Source organism: Polyodon spathula, chromosome 20 (genome assembly GCF_017654505.1).
Source record: "Polyodon spathula isolate WHYD16114869_AA chromosome 20, ASM1765450v1, whole genome shotgun sequence".
Classification (NCBI taxonomy): Eukaryota; Metazoa; Chordata; class Actinopteri; order Acipenseriformes; family Polyodontidae; genus Polyodon; species Polyodon spathula.
This window is the reverse complement of record NC_054553.1, coordinates 25,530,815-25,547,563: the sequence shown is the minus strand read 5'-3', so window position 1 is coordinate 25,547,563 and position 16,749 is coordinate 25,530,815. Positions and strand designations below refer to the sequence as shown.

General features: G+C 38.4%; 1 protein-coding gene across 2 annotated transcripts in view; it reads right to left on the bottom strand.

The window, feature by feature from the left end:
* LOC121295361 (TBC1 domain family member 16-like) overlaps window positions 1-16,749 on the bottom strand; it is a 46,090-nt gene that overhangs the window by 17,228 nt on the left and 12,113 nt on the right. For both annotated transcript variants that reach the window (XM_041219876.1, XM_041219875.1), the window contains exons 4-11: window positions 10,338-10,535; window positions 9,489-9,636; window positions 7,667-7,831; window positions 6,815-6,963; window positions 3,736-3,870; window positions 3,096-3,282; window positions 2,703-2,882; window positions 251-397 (exon numbers count right to left, since the gene is read on the bottom strand). In XM_041219876.1, the coding sequence (XP_041075810.1) occupies window positions 251-397; window positions 2,703-2,882; window positions 3,096-3,282; window positions 3,736-3,870; window positions 6,815-6,963; window positions 7,667-7,831; window positions 9,489-9,636; window positions 10,338-10,535 (1,309 nt within the window). The remainder of the gene's footprint in view (window positions 1-250; window positions 398-2,702; window positions 2,883-3,095; window positions 3,283-3,735; window positions 3,871-6,814; window positions 6,964-7,666; window positions 7,832-9,488; window positions 9,637-10,337; window positions 10,536-16,749) is intronic.

The window sequence follows — 16,749 nt, the reverse complement described above, 5'->3', positions numbered from 1 at the left end:
AAGAAGAAAAACATTTAACACCCATACCATATATCTTTTTAAACAGAGCACTGAGCATGAGATAATTCTAAGCAACTACACTTTTCTGTAATTTGAGGGCCATTGCCACCCTGTGGACCTGGACCTGGTTTTTGATAAATGTAGGACGAAGGTTCTACAGTATATCATCTGGAATGGAAGGGCATATTAGTACATTGAATCTGCAGACAGCAATATTACTAGGGATGCTGTGTTGGCTCATTACACCTACCTTGCGCAACACTAGCTCCCCGTTCATATGCATGGCCAGGTTGCTGAAATGGAGGAGCATCTGGTCAGTTGCCAACTGCTGCTCGATGACATCATCTCCATAGATCACTATAATTGCCACGCAGATAAACAGGTGGAAATAGTCTGTCTGTAAAAGCAAAACACTAAGTGCTACCATCACGAAAATGATGTGCATGGAATTTGCTCGCTTGCAAAACAAAACAAGAACCATGCATGAATACACTGAGGTCTCCTACATGTTTTTAAATGGAAAACAAGGCAGGATGAATCACATTACAATTATTACAGAATAATAAGGATTGTTTTTTTTATTTTTTTTATATACATATTCTATAAATCTAAATAACAGAAAAAAAAAATTGCTCAGAGTTGTTAATTATAAAATCAAACTGCATAGCTTAATTACTGATGTGTCTCCTCGTCTGGGTCTGAGGTCCTTTATTATACTTCTGGAACATGTGTATGATTTGAACTATTGCGCTCCTGTCTCCCCTGCCTTGTAATATGTAATAAGAGATTGGAAACATATATTATCTTTAATGACACCCAGTAATGCATATGTTAGAACTGAGGTTCAGACTCTAACCCTAACCCTTAAGGAGACTAAAATAGTGATCCATTATGTGACATATGATTTTCGCTACACTTGTCTTTCTGTATGTTCAATTAAAGAAATCATCTCATAGGACTTTTTACAGTGTAATATAGGGTTCTGTGCAACAACAATTCTACTGAGCTGCTTTTCTAGTATCCGAGATGTCACAAACACTACATTAATGCAGATTCAAGTGTTATGTTTGCTATGAGTCAGATATAAAATACATTAAGAGTGGTGCTTCAAGAAACAAGCTTGCGGATTTAGCCCTCACATGTCATCGTTAGCACTAAGCAGATCAGCAGCTTCTTTAGGTGCTGATCAGATATGAATTACCCGGTGCTTTCACGAATAACAGCAGTACTAAAAATCTCTAGGGACCCTATTATAAACTTCATGAAATCATAATAAATGATATATTTTGAAGTTTCGAAGCAATGCAAAGGCCATATGTTAGAGAGAATATTGATCTAAAAAAAAGTAGCAAATTACAGAGAACAAAAACAGTTCTTTCCTGCAACCTTGCAGTTTTCTACAATTGTAGCGCATAATATACAGAAACACAGTAGCACTAGTTTAGAATTCCATGTCAGGGTTCTGGTGACATTGATAAACCATCTTCACCTTTTTTCTTGTAGTTTAATATGCCACAAGAACCCCTTGATGGAACTGCCATGGCTGTGTACAGTTGGATGAACATTGTATTTTTTTATATATATATATATATATATATATATATATATATATATATATATATATATATATATATATATATATATATATATATATATATATGATTATATGTAACAAACCTAATTGCCTGACAGAGAGCTGAGCAATGGTCTCCATAAACACAAGCAAAGAGGCTTCCAGCCCATCATGCAGCATTAAAAACCTGGCAGCTCACACTGTACTAATGCACTTTGAGTTGTAATGTGAAGACTAGGTTAGTTGGTTAAAAGCAGGTCATTCAGAGAAAAAGACTGTGATGTGCAGATTATACCAGTGTGACTCCTGAAACTGTGTTGGGAGGAAAGCACAGTCACATGACTTGCCAGCGACTGACCTTCTCCATCGCCACAGGCACTGCCTAGCTTAAAGGGGCAGTGTACCCTTTTCAAGGTCTAGATTAATGTGTAATTTGAAATATAGAAAAATGCAGTATTTTTACTTAAATGTAGACCTTTCTGTTACTGTACAAGAGAGAATGGATAAATATAATGGGTTTGAATGTATTTAACAAGCGGTGAAGTGACATTTACCATAAGCATTACAAATCCTACAGTATTTATGCACTTTCTTCATAACTGATAGCATCAACACAAAATAAACCCTGTGAAAACATCTAATCGAAACACCTGTCACAGAATGTAAAAAGTTTATTTTAGTACTACTACATAGTCTATCAGTGTTTTTATAGTTATGGAAGACAAAATGTTTGTTATAGCATTTTACTTTCGTTTAGCATATGTCCTTTATATCTATGACTGAGTGCCTTATAGTTATGGGTTAATCATTTATATCACTTTCAGTCACTGCGTGCACATTTGTACCATGTTAAGTTTCTTATCTATGTATCTATTTTATAGTGCATATATTTTAGTTCAAGTTTTGGCAGGGCAACTTCTCAAACTGTTTAAAAATTTCAAAAGGTGTAAATAAAAAAATTGTGACCGAAGTGGACAACCTCCGGGACACCAGTAGCTATACTATTTATTAAGTAACTATTAGTCAAATTAAGCTAACATCCTCTCTAGCTGTATGGAGGTGTGCAGAGGGTACCGCACCTGGCTAACATTCTCTCTAGCTGTATGCAGATGTGTGGAGGGTACTGCACCTGGTAGTGCGCCCAGCAGGCCTCCCACATGCGCAAGGCCTCTGTGTCGGGGAACTCCCTCTTGAAACAGAGGAGGATCCAGCGATGGCAGAATAGCACCTGCAGCCCATCCTCGCCCAGCATCACCAGGTGCTGGTACAGACGAGGATGCATCAATCGCAGCAACTCGCGCAGGTACATCTGAAATACACGGCAGTGAGCAACACACACTAGGGATACGTGAAAAACTGTGCAATAGAGAGAGAAAGGGTAAATATTATAATGGATCTGAATTCTGTATTTAACAAGTGATTCAAAAAGAGAGGAGAGAGAGGGGAAGAGGGATGAGAGAAAGGGGTGAGAGGAGAGAGAGGGGACAGCAAGGACAAGCGGTCAAGAAATATAGTGACTCACAAGCTGCTTCTCCATGTCCTCGTCCCTGGGAGAGCTGATAAAGATGGTGTTCTGCATCAATCCCACAAAGCACCAGTACGTGTCAGATTCATCCTGAACCTCAGTCAAGATGGGAGCCACCAGGTCCGACATCCCCTGGGAGTAGCCCATCTCTGGGTTGAACACTGCATAGTTCAGCAGGATACGCCTGGCGGGAAACCACAGAGAGAGAAAAATACGATTCTAGTTTGCTTATTTCCCCTCCCCTGCTTTTATAAAAACTAGGAAGAAACTACTCCTGCAACTCAGCAGTTCCTGCCAATTTTATTCATAAATCAGGCCACAAAAGAATATGCAGGGTTTCAAACAGTGTTCCTATGGTCCTCAACAACATTTTCTTGAAATGCTCTGAGCACATAAAGATAAGCCAGAATGATTATCATCTGAAGTTTTTATTAATACAAAAAAAAAAATCCCCTGTATTGGATATAATCAAACTATACCCCTAATCACACACATAATGGAAAAGGAAAAAATTAAACGCAACATGTGATATTCTAATACACTAAATAAGTTGGGAAAAATGACTTAATTGAATGCTCAGGCTTTTACAATTACAGCCGTTCCGAATATTGGGTCCTTTTGGTAGACTGGTCCTTACCTCATAATCTCTACATTGGGGTTGTTCTCTCCTCTGAAGAACTCATTGCTGCGGTCTGTCCTCACCACGTCTTTATCGACCGTAAACTGGACCTTCCTCCAAAACTCTTTGTGTTCCTCTGGAGTCATAGATAACCTGCCAGGGAAGGGAGGGAGAACAAAACAAAATAAAAAAGAAAAGGATTTAAGAGAAAGAACCTAAAATCAATGCTTGGGCGGCAAGGTGGAGGCTATAAATCTGACAGAAACATGAATCAGCAAGCAGTAAATTGGCTTTAAGTAAGCATCAGAGCCTGAAGGCAAAAAAGCCCAGAGCGTTCCACTACAACACGAAAAAATGTCTGAACTACTAACACTGCTGGATTTAAAGGCTGGAGGGTTGCCTCCTAGCTGGACTCCAGTACCCTTTTAAGTGGTACAGTCCAGGCAGTGAAGCCATTAGGAAGCAAACATGAGCACTGTGCTGAATTCATGATTTACAGCACTGAAGTTTGATGCAGGAATTGGCCCCTTTCTTTTTTGTTTTTTAAACATGAATAGCACTTGCATCCGTCTGTTTTTTGCAACCCCTGCAGGCAAGAGTCTAACCTCCCAAATTATCTTAAATAATCTGCTTCTGGTCATTTATTTCATGTAGAAATAACCTGTATTTAATATTATCATAATACTAAAGTGCGTAACAATAATAAACAGTATTATAAATCCCACGGATCAGGACAGTCAGAGTTGAGCCATCATTATCACACAGACAGATAGATGTCTTCTAAATGCGAACCGGTCTTTAGAATTTTCAAACTCAGTTTACACGGTGACAAACATTTCAAACAGAAACCATCAGTCCAGAGTAAAACCTAAAATCACATTTAAGCAGAACACATCTGTTTTGTTCTTAATATCACTGCTATCCTTTAGAGCGGTCATTACCTTTTCATAAATGACCTTGTCTTTCTTTCATTAAGTGTTCTCACCTTCTCTTTGGGACACCTAACAGTTGCTGCAGCCAATTACTAAGCAATTAATATTCGGACATAAATGCTTAAATAATAATAATAATAATAATAATAATAATAATAATAATAATAATAATAATAATAATAATAATAATCTTGTATTTACAGCCACCTTAATTGAGTTGGAATTATTACTCTGAATAACAATAGCAATGATATTACTCACATTAAAAAGGACAAACATTTTGAAAGTTTCTTTCTAATGTGCAAGTCAGTCTTTTGTGAGAAAACGTCTGTTTGTTTCACCTCCAGGCAATGCTGTCACTCCTGGAGAGAGTAACAACAGCAGAAGTGATTTCACTAGCCTGTTTGTTTTCACTGCAACTTTGCTGGTGAAACCTGATGCAACTTCAAGCAGCTCTGGCAATGTTGGATGGTAGCAGAGCGTTCCCTTTCACTGTGTTTTCCTAAGTGAGCCAGTGAGTGTGGGAAGCTCCCCTCATCTTTCCCAGCATCCATCCTAAACGAAAGAGGTGGTCTAGTACACAACATTTGTGTTGCGTTTGTTTTCCTTGGCTCACCATAATAGCACGCAATTCTCTTGAAGACAAACAGTACTTAGCACAAGCCCCCCACCCCCCGCACCCCCGTTGTCTTTTGGTAAAAGGCCAACTACACTTCATTTGCGGAATTCCTTGCCACATGAAATTCACAAAGAATCTGGCACATTTAACTTACAGATAAAGACTTGTTCAAACAGAAACCAAGGAAAGAGGGAACAAAGCATTTATTTGTACATACATTCTTAGGCATTGCAGATGAGATACATTAGTGTTCTACGAAATGGCTGTCCTGCTGTCCGTTACGATCGATGTAAAAGAGTGATTGGGTTAGAGTGAAGATAGCCTAGTGATGTTTTGTACTTTCCACTGCAAGTTTTTTTTAACAAAAAAAATGGGGTTTTGAATGATGCATATCACCTCGCTATCAATATGTCTACAAGGATGACAACATATTCAGGTTAGAGATTAAATAGACACTAAAGGGGCGTACACATCGAACGCGGCGCAGCAAAAAAAAGTTTAAATTCATTGTTTTCAATGAAGGCGGCCACACTGATGGGGGCGCGCAGCGGAGGATGGAAGCAGTACTCATAAGACAAAACATATTCAACTTTTGCTGCGCCGCGCCATGGCGTATACCACTAGCAACCAATCACAGGAAAGTAGGAGGCTCCTTTGCAAGGAAGACAGACAGCAATTAAAATGGGAGAGAAGCTAACGTGAACTGTCTCGGAGTTCCCAGAGTTGTACAACACAACTGTCAACGTGTACAGGGACATCAACAAAAAAGCAATCGCAATTATCTTTTTTCCGTTGCGGTTCATGGTTTCAGATTAAGTATCGGGTTGTCAAAGGCGCTTCTTTGAGCACCACTGATTATTGGCGCTTTTACAGTTTCCCTCACAAAAGTTTGACATGACATGATAACAGCAGTTGCATTTTTTTTAAATCATGTTTATACGACAATGCTCTATAATATTAATGTACAATGAAGCCTGTCCCTTACACTCTCTTTGCCCATACCCAGCAATACAGCAAACCAGACAAATCTTACAAAACTCACAAATCAAAGAAATTATCTCCATTTTTAAAAGCAACATGTTTTTATTTTATTTTAAACAAGCATACACAATTGTAACTGGCAGTAACTGAGGGGGGATTATGATGGTGTGGGGCGGGGTGTTAAAATTAGTTTTTAAAAAAATTATAATGTTTCATTCCTCATTACTAGAAATATTTAGCTTTGTATTTTCAAAATAAAAAATAGTTTTCCCTTCCTGCTGGCATTTACTGTTTGTTGCTTGGCAACCAAAAGTCACTGGACATGCAGCCGTGACGTAACAGCAGACTGCCCACTGACTTTCCCTTGCCGCCTTCGGTGTGAACAGTGGTCTGTGGCAACACAGAGTGGCGCGTAAAATTGGCCTGAAAAGAATCATTAAAACAGCTCTTAACATAAGGACACATTTAAATGAGGTGAAATGTATAAAAGCTAAAAGAGCTTAATAGTACAGTGAGGGGTTTCAAGTCAGCATGCAAGGCCAGTAAGGCCTCCATGTCCTGCTACCTCCTCTGCTGGATCTCCTCGTACTCCAGTCGTTTCTGCACTCTCAGCGATTCCCGCTCCTCCGAGGTGGATTCACAGCTGTAGTAACGAAGCAGGAACGGCCACACCTCCCCGCGGATCGAGGGCTCGATGCCGCCAAAGAAAATGGCCTGGAACAGAAGAGACAGAATGGGGGGAAAAAGAATCACTGCAAAACAGTTTAAAGCTCGAGTTCTAGATAAAGCATTTCAATTAATTAATGACACAGCAGCAAACAGACAATGGCCCTCCACATTAGCTTATACAGGAAACAACTTTTTTTTTTCTTTTTTTGATCCTCCTGACAATGCGCTTCTTAATTATGCATTTTTATATTTTTATTACATTAATTTTCATACATTTTAAACCCTTGGTATATATATTTTTTGCAAATCAGACCAACACAGGGGTCAATGAGTTTCAAATAAATAAAACAAACAAAAATTAAGACTACTCATATAATGACTTTTTTTTTTTTTTTTTTTTAAGTTTGTAACTCCTGGCAACAACAGCAGGGGGCATTCCATTGGGATTCTCTTATGACAAATCAAAGTGACACCACCTGCCAAGGCAGAAGAAATTACCATAATCGTTTCAGAAACAGCAAGCTAGTGATGCAGTGAAACATAGAAAATCTGAGGACAGTGAAAGGGACTGTGGGACGAGATATCACCAGTTACACATTTACAGATGCTTGCGCACGAGAAAACACTTAACCACTTCAGCCCCTGTGCTGAATGCAAGATCCTCCAGTAAAACAGATTCTAGGTTCCAGCAGCAAAAGAAAAAAAAAAAAGCAGATTTAAAACGATAGGCACTGGTAAGCAGGCGTACCTTGCGCAGTTTGTACTCCTCCTCCACCTGCCCGGTCTCGTTCAGGTGCTTGAGCCAGGTGGAGACGTCCAGCCGCCTGTACATGTTCTCCTCTGGGTGTGTTTCTGTGGAAGGCAGGTTGGGGCGCTGGATAGAAAACTGCATGCATGACTTCTCATTTGCCACCTGCAAGCGAAGGAAACAGGCCTGCAGGAGAGCTAGAAATACCTGGTCATCTTCTAATCCAGCCTCTCTCTAGGTCTAGGTTTAAACTGATCTGAACTCATAAAGCTCAACCTAGCTACATAGTGGTAAATTTAAGAGACAAGTAAAGTACAAAAACAATGGTGCAATGTCTTTAATTATAATACAGTGTATTTCTTTAAGTAACAACATATAACACTTATGGTAGTAGACTTTTTTTTTTTTTTATTGATTTGAATGGCAGTGTTAAGATCTGCCACTGTTACGATCAAGTGAATAGACCCTTAGGTTTCTCAGGACACACTGAAGTTTATTTTCAAATGTGAAACAGAGCACCATGTCAAAATACCCGAGTATAGTTAAATGTACGGACCTCACAGTAATTTTACAGAATAAAGTTAAAATAATTTAGGAATAGAAGTCACATACAGCACTAAGCTAGAATGCAGTCAATTTCATGCCCTGAGCCAACACAAAACTCCATTCAAACATCACCAAAAATGCTCCAGAAATAACATTTCAGCAAACCACAGCTAAATGGCCATATATATATGTTAAAAACAGAGTTTCACTGCTTTTCTAGAGAACGCTGATCCAACACTGCAAACCTCAGGACATCAGCAGTAGCCCTGCACTTCAGTTCTACCGTGTGTTTCTGTCTTTTAGGACAGTTACGCTTATATTAAAACCCACGCACGACACAATAGAAAACAATCTTATAAAATTACGTTTGACGGTTTTAAAACACTGACTGTTAGTGACATGAAATGTGTCAAATTCACTATTCTCCAGGCAAGTCCCATTAAAAAATCTCTTCATTTTATGCTGTTTGCAAAATGGAAACTAAATCAAGAAAATATACTGATACAATATTACCTTTTATGGTATGTTGTAGTTTTTTTTTTTTTTTTTTACCAAAATAGCAAACAGAAAGAAAGGTCCTTTATTAAAATTAATTTTATAAGGAAATTATTATGAGAGCCTGGAAGTCATATTTTATTATAAACTAGATGTGAGTGGAATATAAAATGTACTTATTAAAAACAGACACGGAACACATTCTTTGTGTATTAATATTGTTATGGGAAGAATTAAAGTTTGTTTTTAAAAAAGTATTTGACTAATTCTCCAATAAATAGATATAATAACACATAATCCTTTTTTGGCAGAAGGCCCTGACACATCACAGTTATTTTAACTAATGTATTCTTTTTCTTGTTTAGATTCACTTTGCGTCATTTTCTACTGCAGTCCTCACAGCCTGGCGACATGTTTAACCTGCAAGCACATCTGGTACAACAAAGTGAAGTGTTAGCCACAAGCGAAGAAGGGAAATACCACATTTGTTCTGGTCAGCTGCTCTTACCAACCTGAAATGCACAGAATTTGTTTTGTACAGTAGATTAACAATAAACATGTCCTTGAAAACATCAATTACTGAGGAGCTCCTAAGTGCACCTCATTACTTTCTTGTTCTAGGTTTTGCAACATTAAATAAAACCATGCACTGTTGTAAGTGCTTCGTGAATATGTCCCAGCATCCCATTACAGCTCATAAAAGACTTTGATTATTGACCAATTAATAAAAGACTACTGCTGTTAGCAGATAAGCCTTCAGAAAGGTCATTCCTCCACCTACCTGATCTTTCAGCTGGGTTTCTCTGCAGCACTTCCATTGCTGGAACACTTCAGCGAGTTTATCAAGACCCCCGTGGTGAAAGTGAAAGATTTTGTACTGGCTCTCTCTGCTGGCAACGACCAGCTGCCCACTTGTACAGGCCTCATCACTGGAGTAGAAGCAGAGGTAGGGCCTATTAACACACTTCAAGCTAACAGTTGCATTTAGTAAATCATGTAGTTAAATGCAGCCCTACCAAGTCAACACCGGAGTCAAGAACCCTATTTAAGAACTTTTTTGCTAAAAGAAATACAGCAATTTTAACAGTGTAAAACTACTCAGAACCACAATCTGCAACATTAAAATGATTTTATTTCTTTAACACAATGTTCCTTTTTAGTGTCCAGTTTTTTATTGTTCTATCCTGGTTGTTAATCATGTGATTCATAGGAGCAAAGGTTAGCAAAGGCTGCTGGGAGATAGTGTTCCCATTTCCTGGGTCTCCTGCGCATCATGTAAAGACACTCCTGAGTGTTTCTGATTAACACTAATCTTCATTCATCAGCAATAAAACCTGTCAAACTCAATAATTACAAGTAGCTCTGCAACTATTTCATCAATCTGTAACCCGCCACAGCCACAGCGGAATTTTTCTAAGAGCGCTTTACCAGGGAATTCAATTGGATTGTATCAACCACTTCTTAGAGGTGATCCCAGGGTATATCCTGTAAAAGCTAGCTGTGGTTTATCCCATTGCGCTACAGGCTGTTCAGTCCAATCCCTTCGTTTCTTAAAGTTTACAAAAAAATAAAATATCAATGTATATGCTAAAGAGAAACTTGAGAACCTCCTCCAGGTCAAAGGGCTCACCTGAAGAACAGCCTCAGTGACCTCATTTGGCCCAGGTCTACGCGGAAGACGCCACACAGCTGCTCCAGTGCCAGCACCTTCTGTTGCTCCTCCCACTTGCTGTTCTGTGATTGGCTGCTGTTCTCCAGGAAGGAGGCATTGTTGTCTAGACTGGAGGCGGAGCTTGCAGAGCGAGTCATGGGGTCGTCACATGTCTCTCTGGAAGAGGACAACAGAGTAAGAAATAGAAAGGGACTCAAGTCTGGTTCAGTGAGTTCAAGGAGTCTATTTAACCCTTTTATGCATGAAATATTGAAAACAGCTTAAAAAAAAGTTTGTTTTGTTTTTCCCCATTGCTTTATATGGGGGGGAAAAAATGGCATCCTCATATGATGTAATGCATTTGAGTCTTCCATATGTCTCCCATATGAGGTCGTCATGCGTGAAAGGGTTACATTATCTAAACTGCTGTGGTTTTCCCCCTGGGGTGATTTACAGACCCACTTATTTGCATTACTGCATGCAAAAAACCAAAAAAAAAAAGAAAAAAAAGTTATATATTTTTACATTCGCATGTAAAAAGCCACTGGTTCTGTCTGTACAGTCCCTTAGTGGACTGAAACCCACAGTGGCCTATCCCTGACCAACAAGAACCCAACAGAAGCAACCCAAGACAGATTTAACAAGCCCTTCATTCTGAGCACACAGTGTGTTTCTATCCAGCCCTGCTCCTCCGTTCTCAGTTCAGACTTGTGAATCTTTCAAGTTTGTTGTCAGTTTCCCCTGTGGAGAAGAAGATTGACAATGCAGAGCTCTGCTGTGAGTATTTCAGTCTTGGAGATGGAAGATCACAGCACACTGCAGAATGTCAGCCTGGCATCATTCCCTCCGGGAGAACATAGCAGGGATTCTGCTACTCCCTCTGCACGTAGCAGTCTGCAAGCCTTGCATTTATAAGAATAAGATAGGTAAATTAGGGTGGAGATTGAACACTGCAGTCCTGCAGTCTGACAACAGAGCGGGGTACAGCAGTTATGTTTTGGGGTTTTTTTTTGTTTATTTATTTTTTTGCTTTTTTTAGATTTCCTGTACTCCCAGGAATTTTGTGTTAGTCACATTCCTTGAACCAATATTTTCATAGTTTGGGTCTAATCTATAAAGTATTTGTACTCTGCATAATAAAATATACCTTTTGTAATTAGGGAAGTGAAGTTCTTCGTGAGAATTAATGAATGTTTGATGTATACTACTATTATTGGGGTTTAATCAATTAAAAAAATCAAGAGCTACATTCACTAGGGGTACTGTGTTGCAGGGGGGCAAGTTTTTGGTTACACACTGGTGTACCGGATGTACTGAGCGTTTCAACAGGGTTCTGTGAAGTTTTTAAAAAGACTGAAACAGAAAATGTTACAAAGTGAATCTAGACAACAAGACAAAGGTACATTAGTTAAGGTAGCCATGTAATTTCTATAAATATTCAGTTCCTTTGGTGTCCTCGTGTAAAACAATAAACTGACCCAGTACATCATCAGTACACTTTATACTCTTTGGCCCTCAGCACACACACACACACACGTGTGTGTGTGTGTGTGTGTGTGTATGTGTGTGTGTGTGTATATATATATATATATATATATATATATATATATATATATATATATATATATATATATATATATATATATATATATAGATATAGATAGATAGATAGATAGATAGATATAGATAGAGATATAGATATAGATATATATATATAGATATAGAGAGAGAGAGAGGATATAAATGTTACAGTTTCATGCAAATATCATGCCACCTTCTTTTAGCATGTGTTTGAAACACATTTTATCTGGTGGCATGATGCAAGAGTACCAGGGAGGATTCCCTTTGGCACAGCCCACTCTCCCTAACAGACTGAGCCCTGTGAATTAAATGGCAATTTAGCGCTCCACCGAGGCCTCGCTGTGTTTGTATCATCCTGGCGCAAGGACGTCAGTGAGAAGCTCTGGGGCTGCTGATCTGAGATGTATTAATGACAAGCAAGCAAAACAAGCTAGGAACCCTCCAGAACAAAGGGGTCTAAAGGCGGAACGATCCAAATAAAACATTTACTGGATACGTTTAACCTACAGGTGTTACAATCGAGACCTTTTCCTTTAAAATTAAAACAACGCATCACTCGTCTCATTAATCAAATTTAGTACACAGAAGTACAGTATTCATTAAACATTAAAGTAATAATTGTAATTATTGTCCAGAAGGTGCATGCACATACACATATAATCCCAGTGTAAAAGGAAGACAAAAAAACGTTTGTTACAAGCCTGTACAAATCCATTTAGACGCACTTCTGAATATCTAAAGAAGCCCTCTTTGTTACTGGTTACCGGGAGCAAATCAAACTCTTTGTCCTGTACCACTATAAAACATACAACACAGAGCCTTCAATTCCAATACTACAGTAGTTTGGTTAGGACCTATTCAGTCTCTTAGTTCATTTTTTTTTTTCAATCCAACAATCAGTCAATCAATCAATCAGTAAATACATAAGCAAGCCAACACTTTACTAATTACAGGGACGAAATCAAGACTCCTATTACATCCATTCTTAGTTTTAGTAGGAGTTTAATAAAATATACACCAGGTTTACCTACTATAGTGACAGACAATAGTAATTTTGATGAATATCATGTGTTTCACTTGTCTGTAATCTAAATTCTACTGCTTCAGTGCAAGCAGTTTTGATCAGTGAAGATCTATATAGAAGCCTGCCAAGCAAGGGTCTGCTTCAGTGCAAAACCATTGATGCTAACTGACAAACAATTCTGATAAGAAAACTTTAACCTTTAACCTTAATACTGATAAAAAAAAGAGAGGAACTTTTCATTTCTCCAAAAATGTACAAAGATTCGTGTTTTATGCATTTAATTCAAATTCATCAAAAAATGTTAATCTCCTAGCAACCTTCTACTATAAAATGAAGTACAGGGTTTAATTATGGTATTCTCTATATATTACAATTATTCACCCTAAGTGCAATCCAAACAATCAGTATAAGATTTAAGTAACAACCCAAATTACCGGTTGTGGTCATACCAGTAATTTAGTTATGGTCAGTAAAACAGAATATCAATATAGAAATCATTCTTATATATATACTATATATATATATATATATATATATATATATATATATATATATATATATATATATATATATATATATATATATATAGCACAGAGAGAGAGAGAGAGAGAGAGAGAGAGAGAGAGAGAGAGAGAGAGAGAGAGAGATTGTGAATTGAATGCACAGTGATGAAATTTAAACATGTGCTGTTGTTTTAATTCCCTCCCTTTGGCCCTTTAAAAAATGCACTCTTTGACCCCTTTGCCCCTCTGAGCAATAACAAACGTCCTTGGTCCTGACCTACAATAGCATAAAGCTGGTAAATTATTGCCTCATCACCATCATCAGCCATAATGATCTCGGAAGGCAGGCTGTAATTCAGCTGCACCACAAGAGGGTATACTTTCCCCCTGTGTTCCATTTTACTATTAATTATATTAAAATTGCACACTGAGAAAGCAAAGACAAAGCCTCTTCAGAGTTTGCAGATTACAAAGGCGGTTTTGGAAACATCTGTCTTATATTGTAGTGCTTAATTACAGACCAGAATGAGATGAATTTCTGGAGTATTAAAAAGAAAAATTGCCTTCTGCTAGAAATTAGTGAGTCTGAAACATGACCTAATTTAAGTTTTTTTAAATAATTCAGATAAACTGTGGAATGATAGGAGGTAAAATACTAGATGTGCAGAACACGACATACTGACACCCGTGCGCTGGTGTTGCGCAGTTGTTATTGGCAATGTTCCTGGTGCATTTTTGTATGTTAATATGGCATGAAATTCAAGACACGTGCACTGTTCCGAAGTACTTTATGAGACTGGGGATGGTCTGCATGTCAAGCACTCATTCACTGCCTTGAAGTTAATGACATCCTTGAAACCTTTTGCTTCTTATATTACTCTCCAATAATGAGGTCAAAGCTATGTAATATCTCAGGTGAGGTTTGAGGTTTGCGCCTCCCAGTTTGTAAACACTCTACAGCTGTGTCTGCTTTAGATCACTATGTACTATACAGACAAATTATTCCAGCAAAAACATATGGAGATTTTCTATTCATTAAACTCACAGAACCCACAGTTTTAAAATAAGGATATGGCAGGAAGCATGGCAAATAATGAGCAGAAGTAACAACAGGGAATGCTGGGAAAAATATATATTATGGTACTGAACAGGTAAATGGTATAAAGTATTTAAGCAAGCAGGAGTACTCTGATGTGTTAGTTAAGCTATGACACTTTCTCATAATAGGCATACTGCTAAGAAATGTGCATACCAATTCTCATCACATGTGGTAGAGCAGGTCTCAATGTATTTAACTGTAAATGGAACTAAATGGACAGACGGATGGGTCCCTCCCTGTCGCTGGTGTCTTGAATGCAGTGTTTATTATAAGGTTAGGAAGCTTCCCTTTTAAGCCATGTTTGAAGCTCAGGGATGATCTCCTTGTTCAGCTTTGGAAACACCAGGGGGTGACTGGCTTCCTGTGAATGTGAGGAGATTTAAAAGAAGGATGCCAGTCTCCAAGACTTCAGCCCTAACATCCAACAACACATAATTAACATTTCAAGTAGCATGGTTTTCATGTCTTGCATAAGGGTTTGGCTCATGCTTAGTTTTTTATATTAACAAGTCACTTAATTTGAGCACTGTTAAAAAGCCAATGCCTTGGGAAAATTAAAGCACTATAAAACAACAAAGGAACCCATGTCTTCAGTAATAAAATTAATCTTTGCCAATAAATAACATTTTCCACAGCAACTCCTATCATCATCAGATCAGCTTAGCTCATTTTTTTGGCTGCACTGCAAGCCAAAATATATATCTAACCATACAATCATGAAATGATATATTGTCTCCCATAATAATTTCCACATACCACATTTTATGTCAAATAAAAACATAATACATGTTCTAGAAGTCTATCAAAAAAAACAAAAAACAAAAGTCAAGTATAGGTGAAGTCAAAGGAAAACTAAAAAGCTGTCTATTTCAATTGTAAACATGTAAAAAAAAAAAAAAATAAAAAAAAGGGCTACTTCTAGGTTATTCATTTGCTTTGCTGCTACTTGGACAGTATACAGACATTTAGTTAAGGCATCTACTGTCGTGGAAAACTGTATCCCCTATCTTTTTTTTGAGCAATAGCACAATTTATTTTTGGTCAGGTTACCCTGCATCAGTCAACAGGAAATGCAAATGGATTTAAAAAAGGTTTAGTCAACTCTCGAGTGGCGCATCTGGTAAAGGCACTCCGCGTGGAGTGCAGGATGCGCCCTATAGCCTGGGTGGACTTCGCCGGCTCGAGTCCAAGCTATTCCATTGCCGACCGTGGACGGGTGTTCCCAGGGGGCGGAGCACAATTGTTTCAGCGTGCAGCAAAAGGCAGAAAAGACAGCAGTCGAAGAAGGTCCTTGAAGAATGTGTTGTGTGATTTTAATGCATCAAGAGATGCTGGCTGTGGTAGCAGCACACACAATGTGTAAAGCAGGCATGGGTTTAAATCCTGGAGCATTTGTAAACCGTTTACTCACAGGACTAAATCACCCCACGGACTAATTATTTTGTCACAATGACTGGGAGGCTTTGCTAAGGTTGGGCCCAGGACAGAATCAGCCTAAAAACAAAACCCTCCGAGGAATTGGTGGTGTTTCCTGGGTGAGTGCACTGAATCCTGCTAAAACTTACTGCTGGAATGTTTTGTTTTGAATTACCCAGTGAAACAGTGCGAGTGAAGTCAGATAATACAGAGATGGAAATAAGACTCCTGGGCCCAGCCTCAGCACAGCCTCCCAGTCATTGTGACAAAATAATTAATCCGTGGGGTGATTTGGTCCTGTGAGAAAACAGTTTACAAACGCTCCAGGATTTAAACCCATGCCTGCTTTACACATTCTCTGAGTCGCTACCACCACCACCACCATCACCACCCCCAGACTCACTATGTGTTACCCCAAGCAAGTCACTTAACCTCCTTGTGCGCTGTCCTTTGGATTAGATGTAAAACTGAGGTCCTATTGTAAGTGGCTCTGCTGCAGCAGTTGTGATGAATAGTTCACCCGCTAGTCTCAGTAAGTCACTTATGATAAAAGTGTCTGCTAAATGATCAATTAATAATAATAACAATAATAATATCACCCATTTCAAATTTTTATATGAACCTGATTAGCCACAGTGTTAACAGCCACAGTGTTGTTAGGTAACAAGCTTGGGTGTGTCTTATTAAACTTAGTAAAACCGAGAATGGATCACACTGCTATGCAATGGGAGTCTTGCTTCCAGCCCTGCAATATTTTCAGCTTTTTGA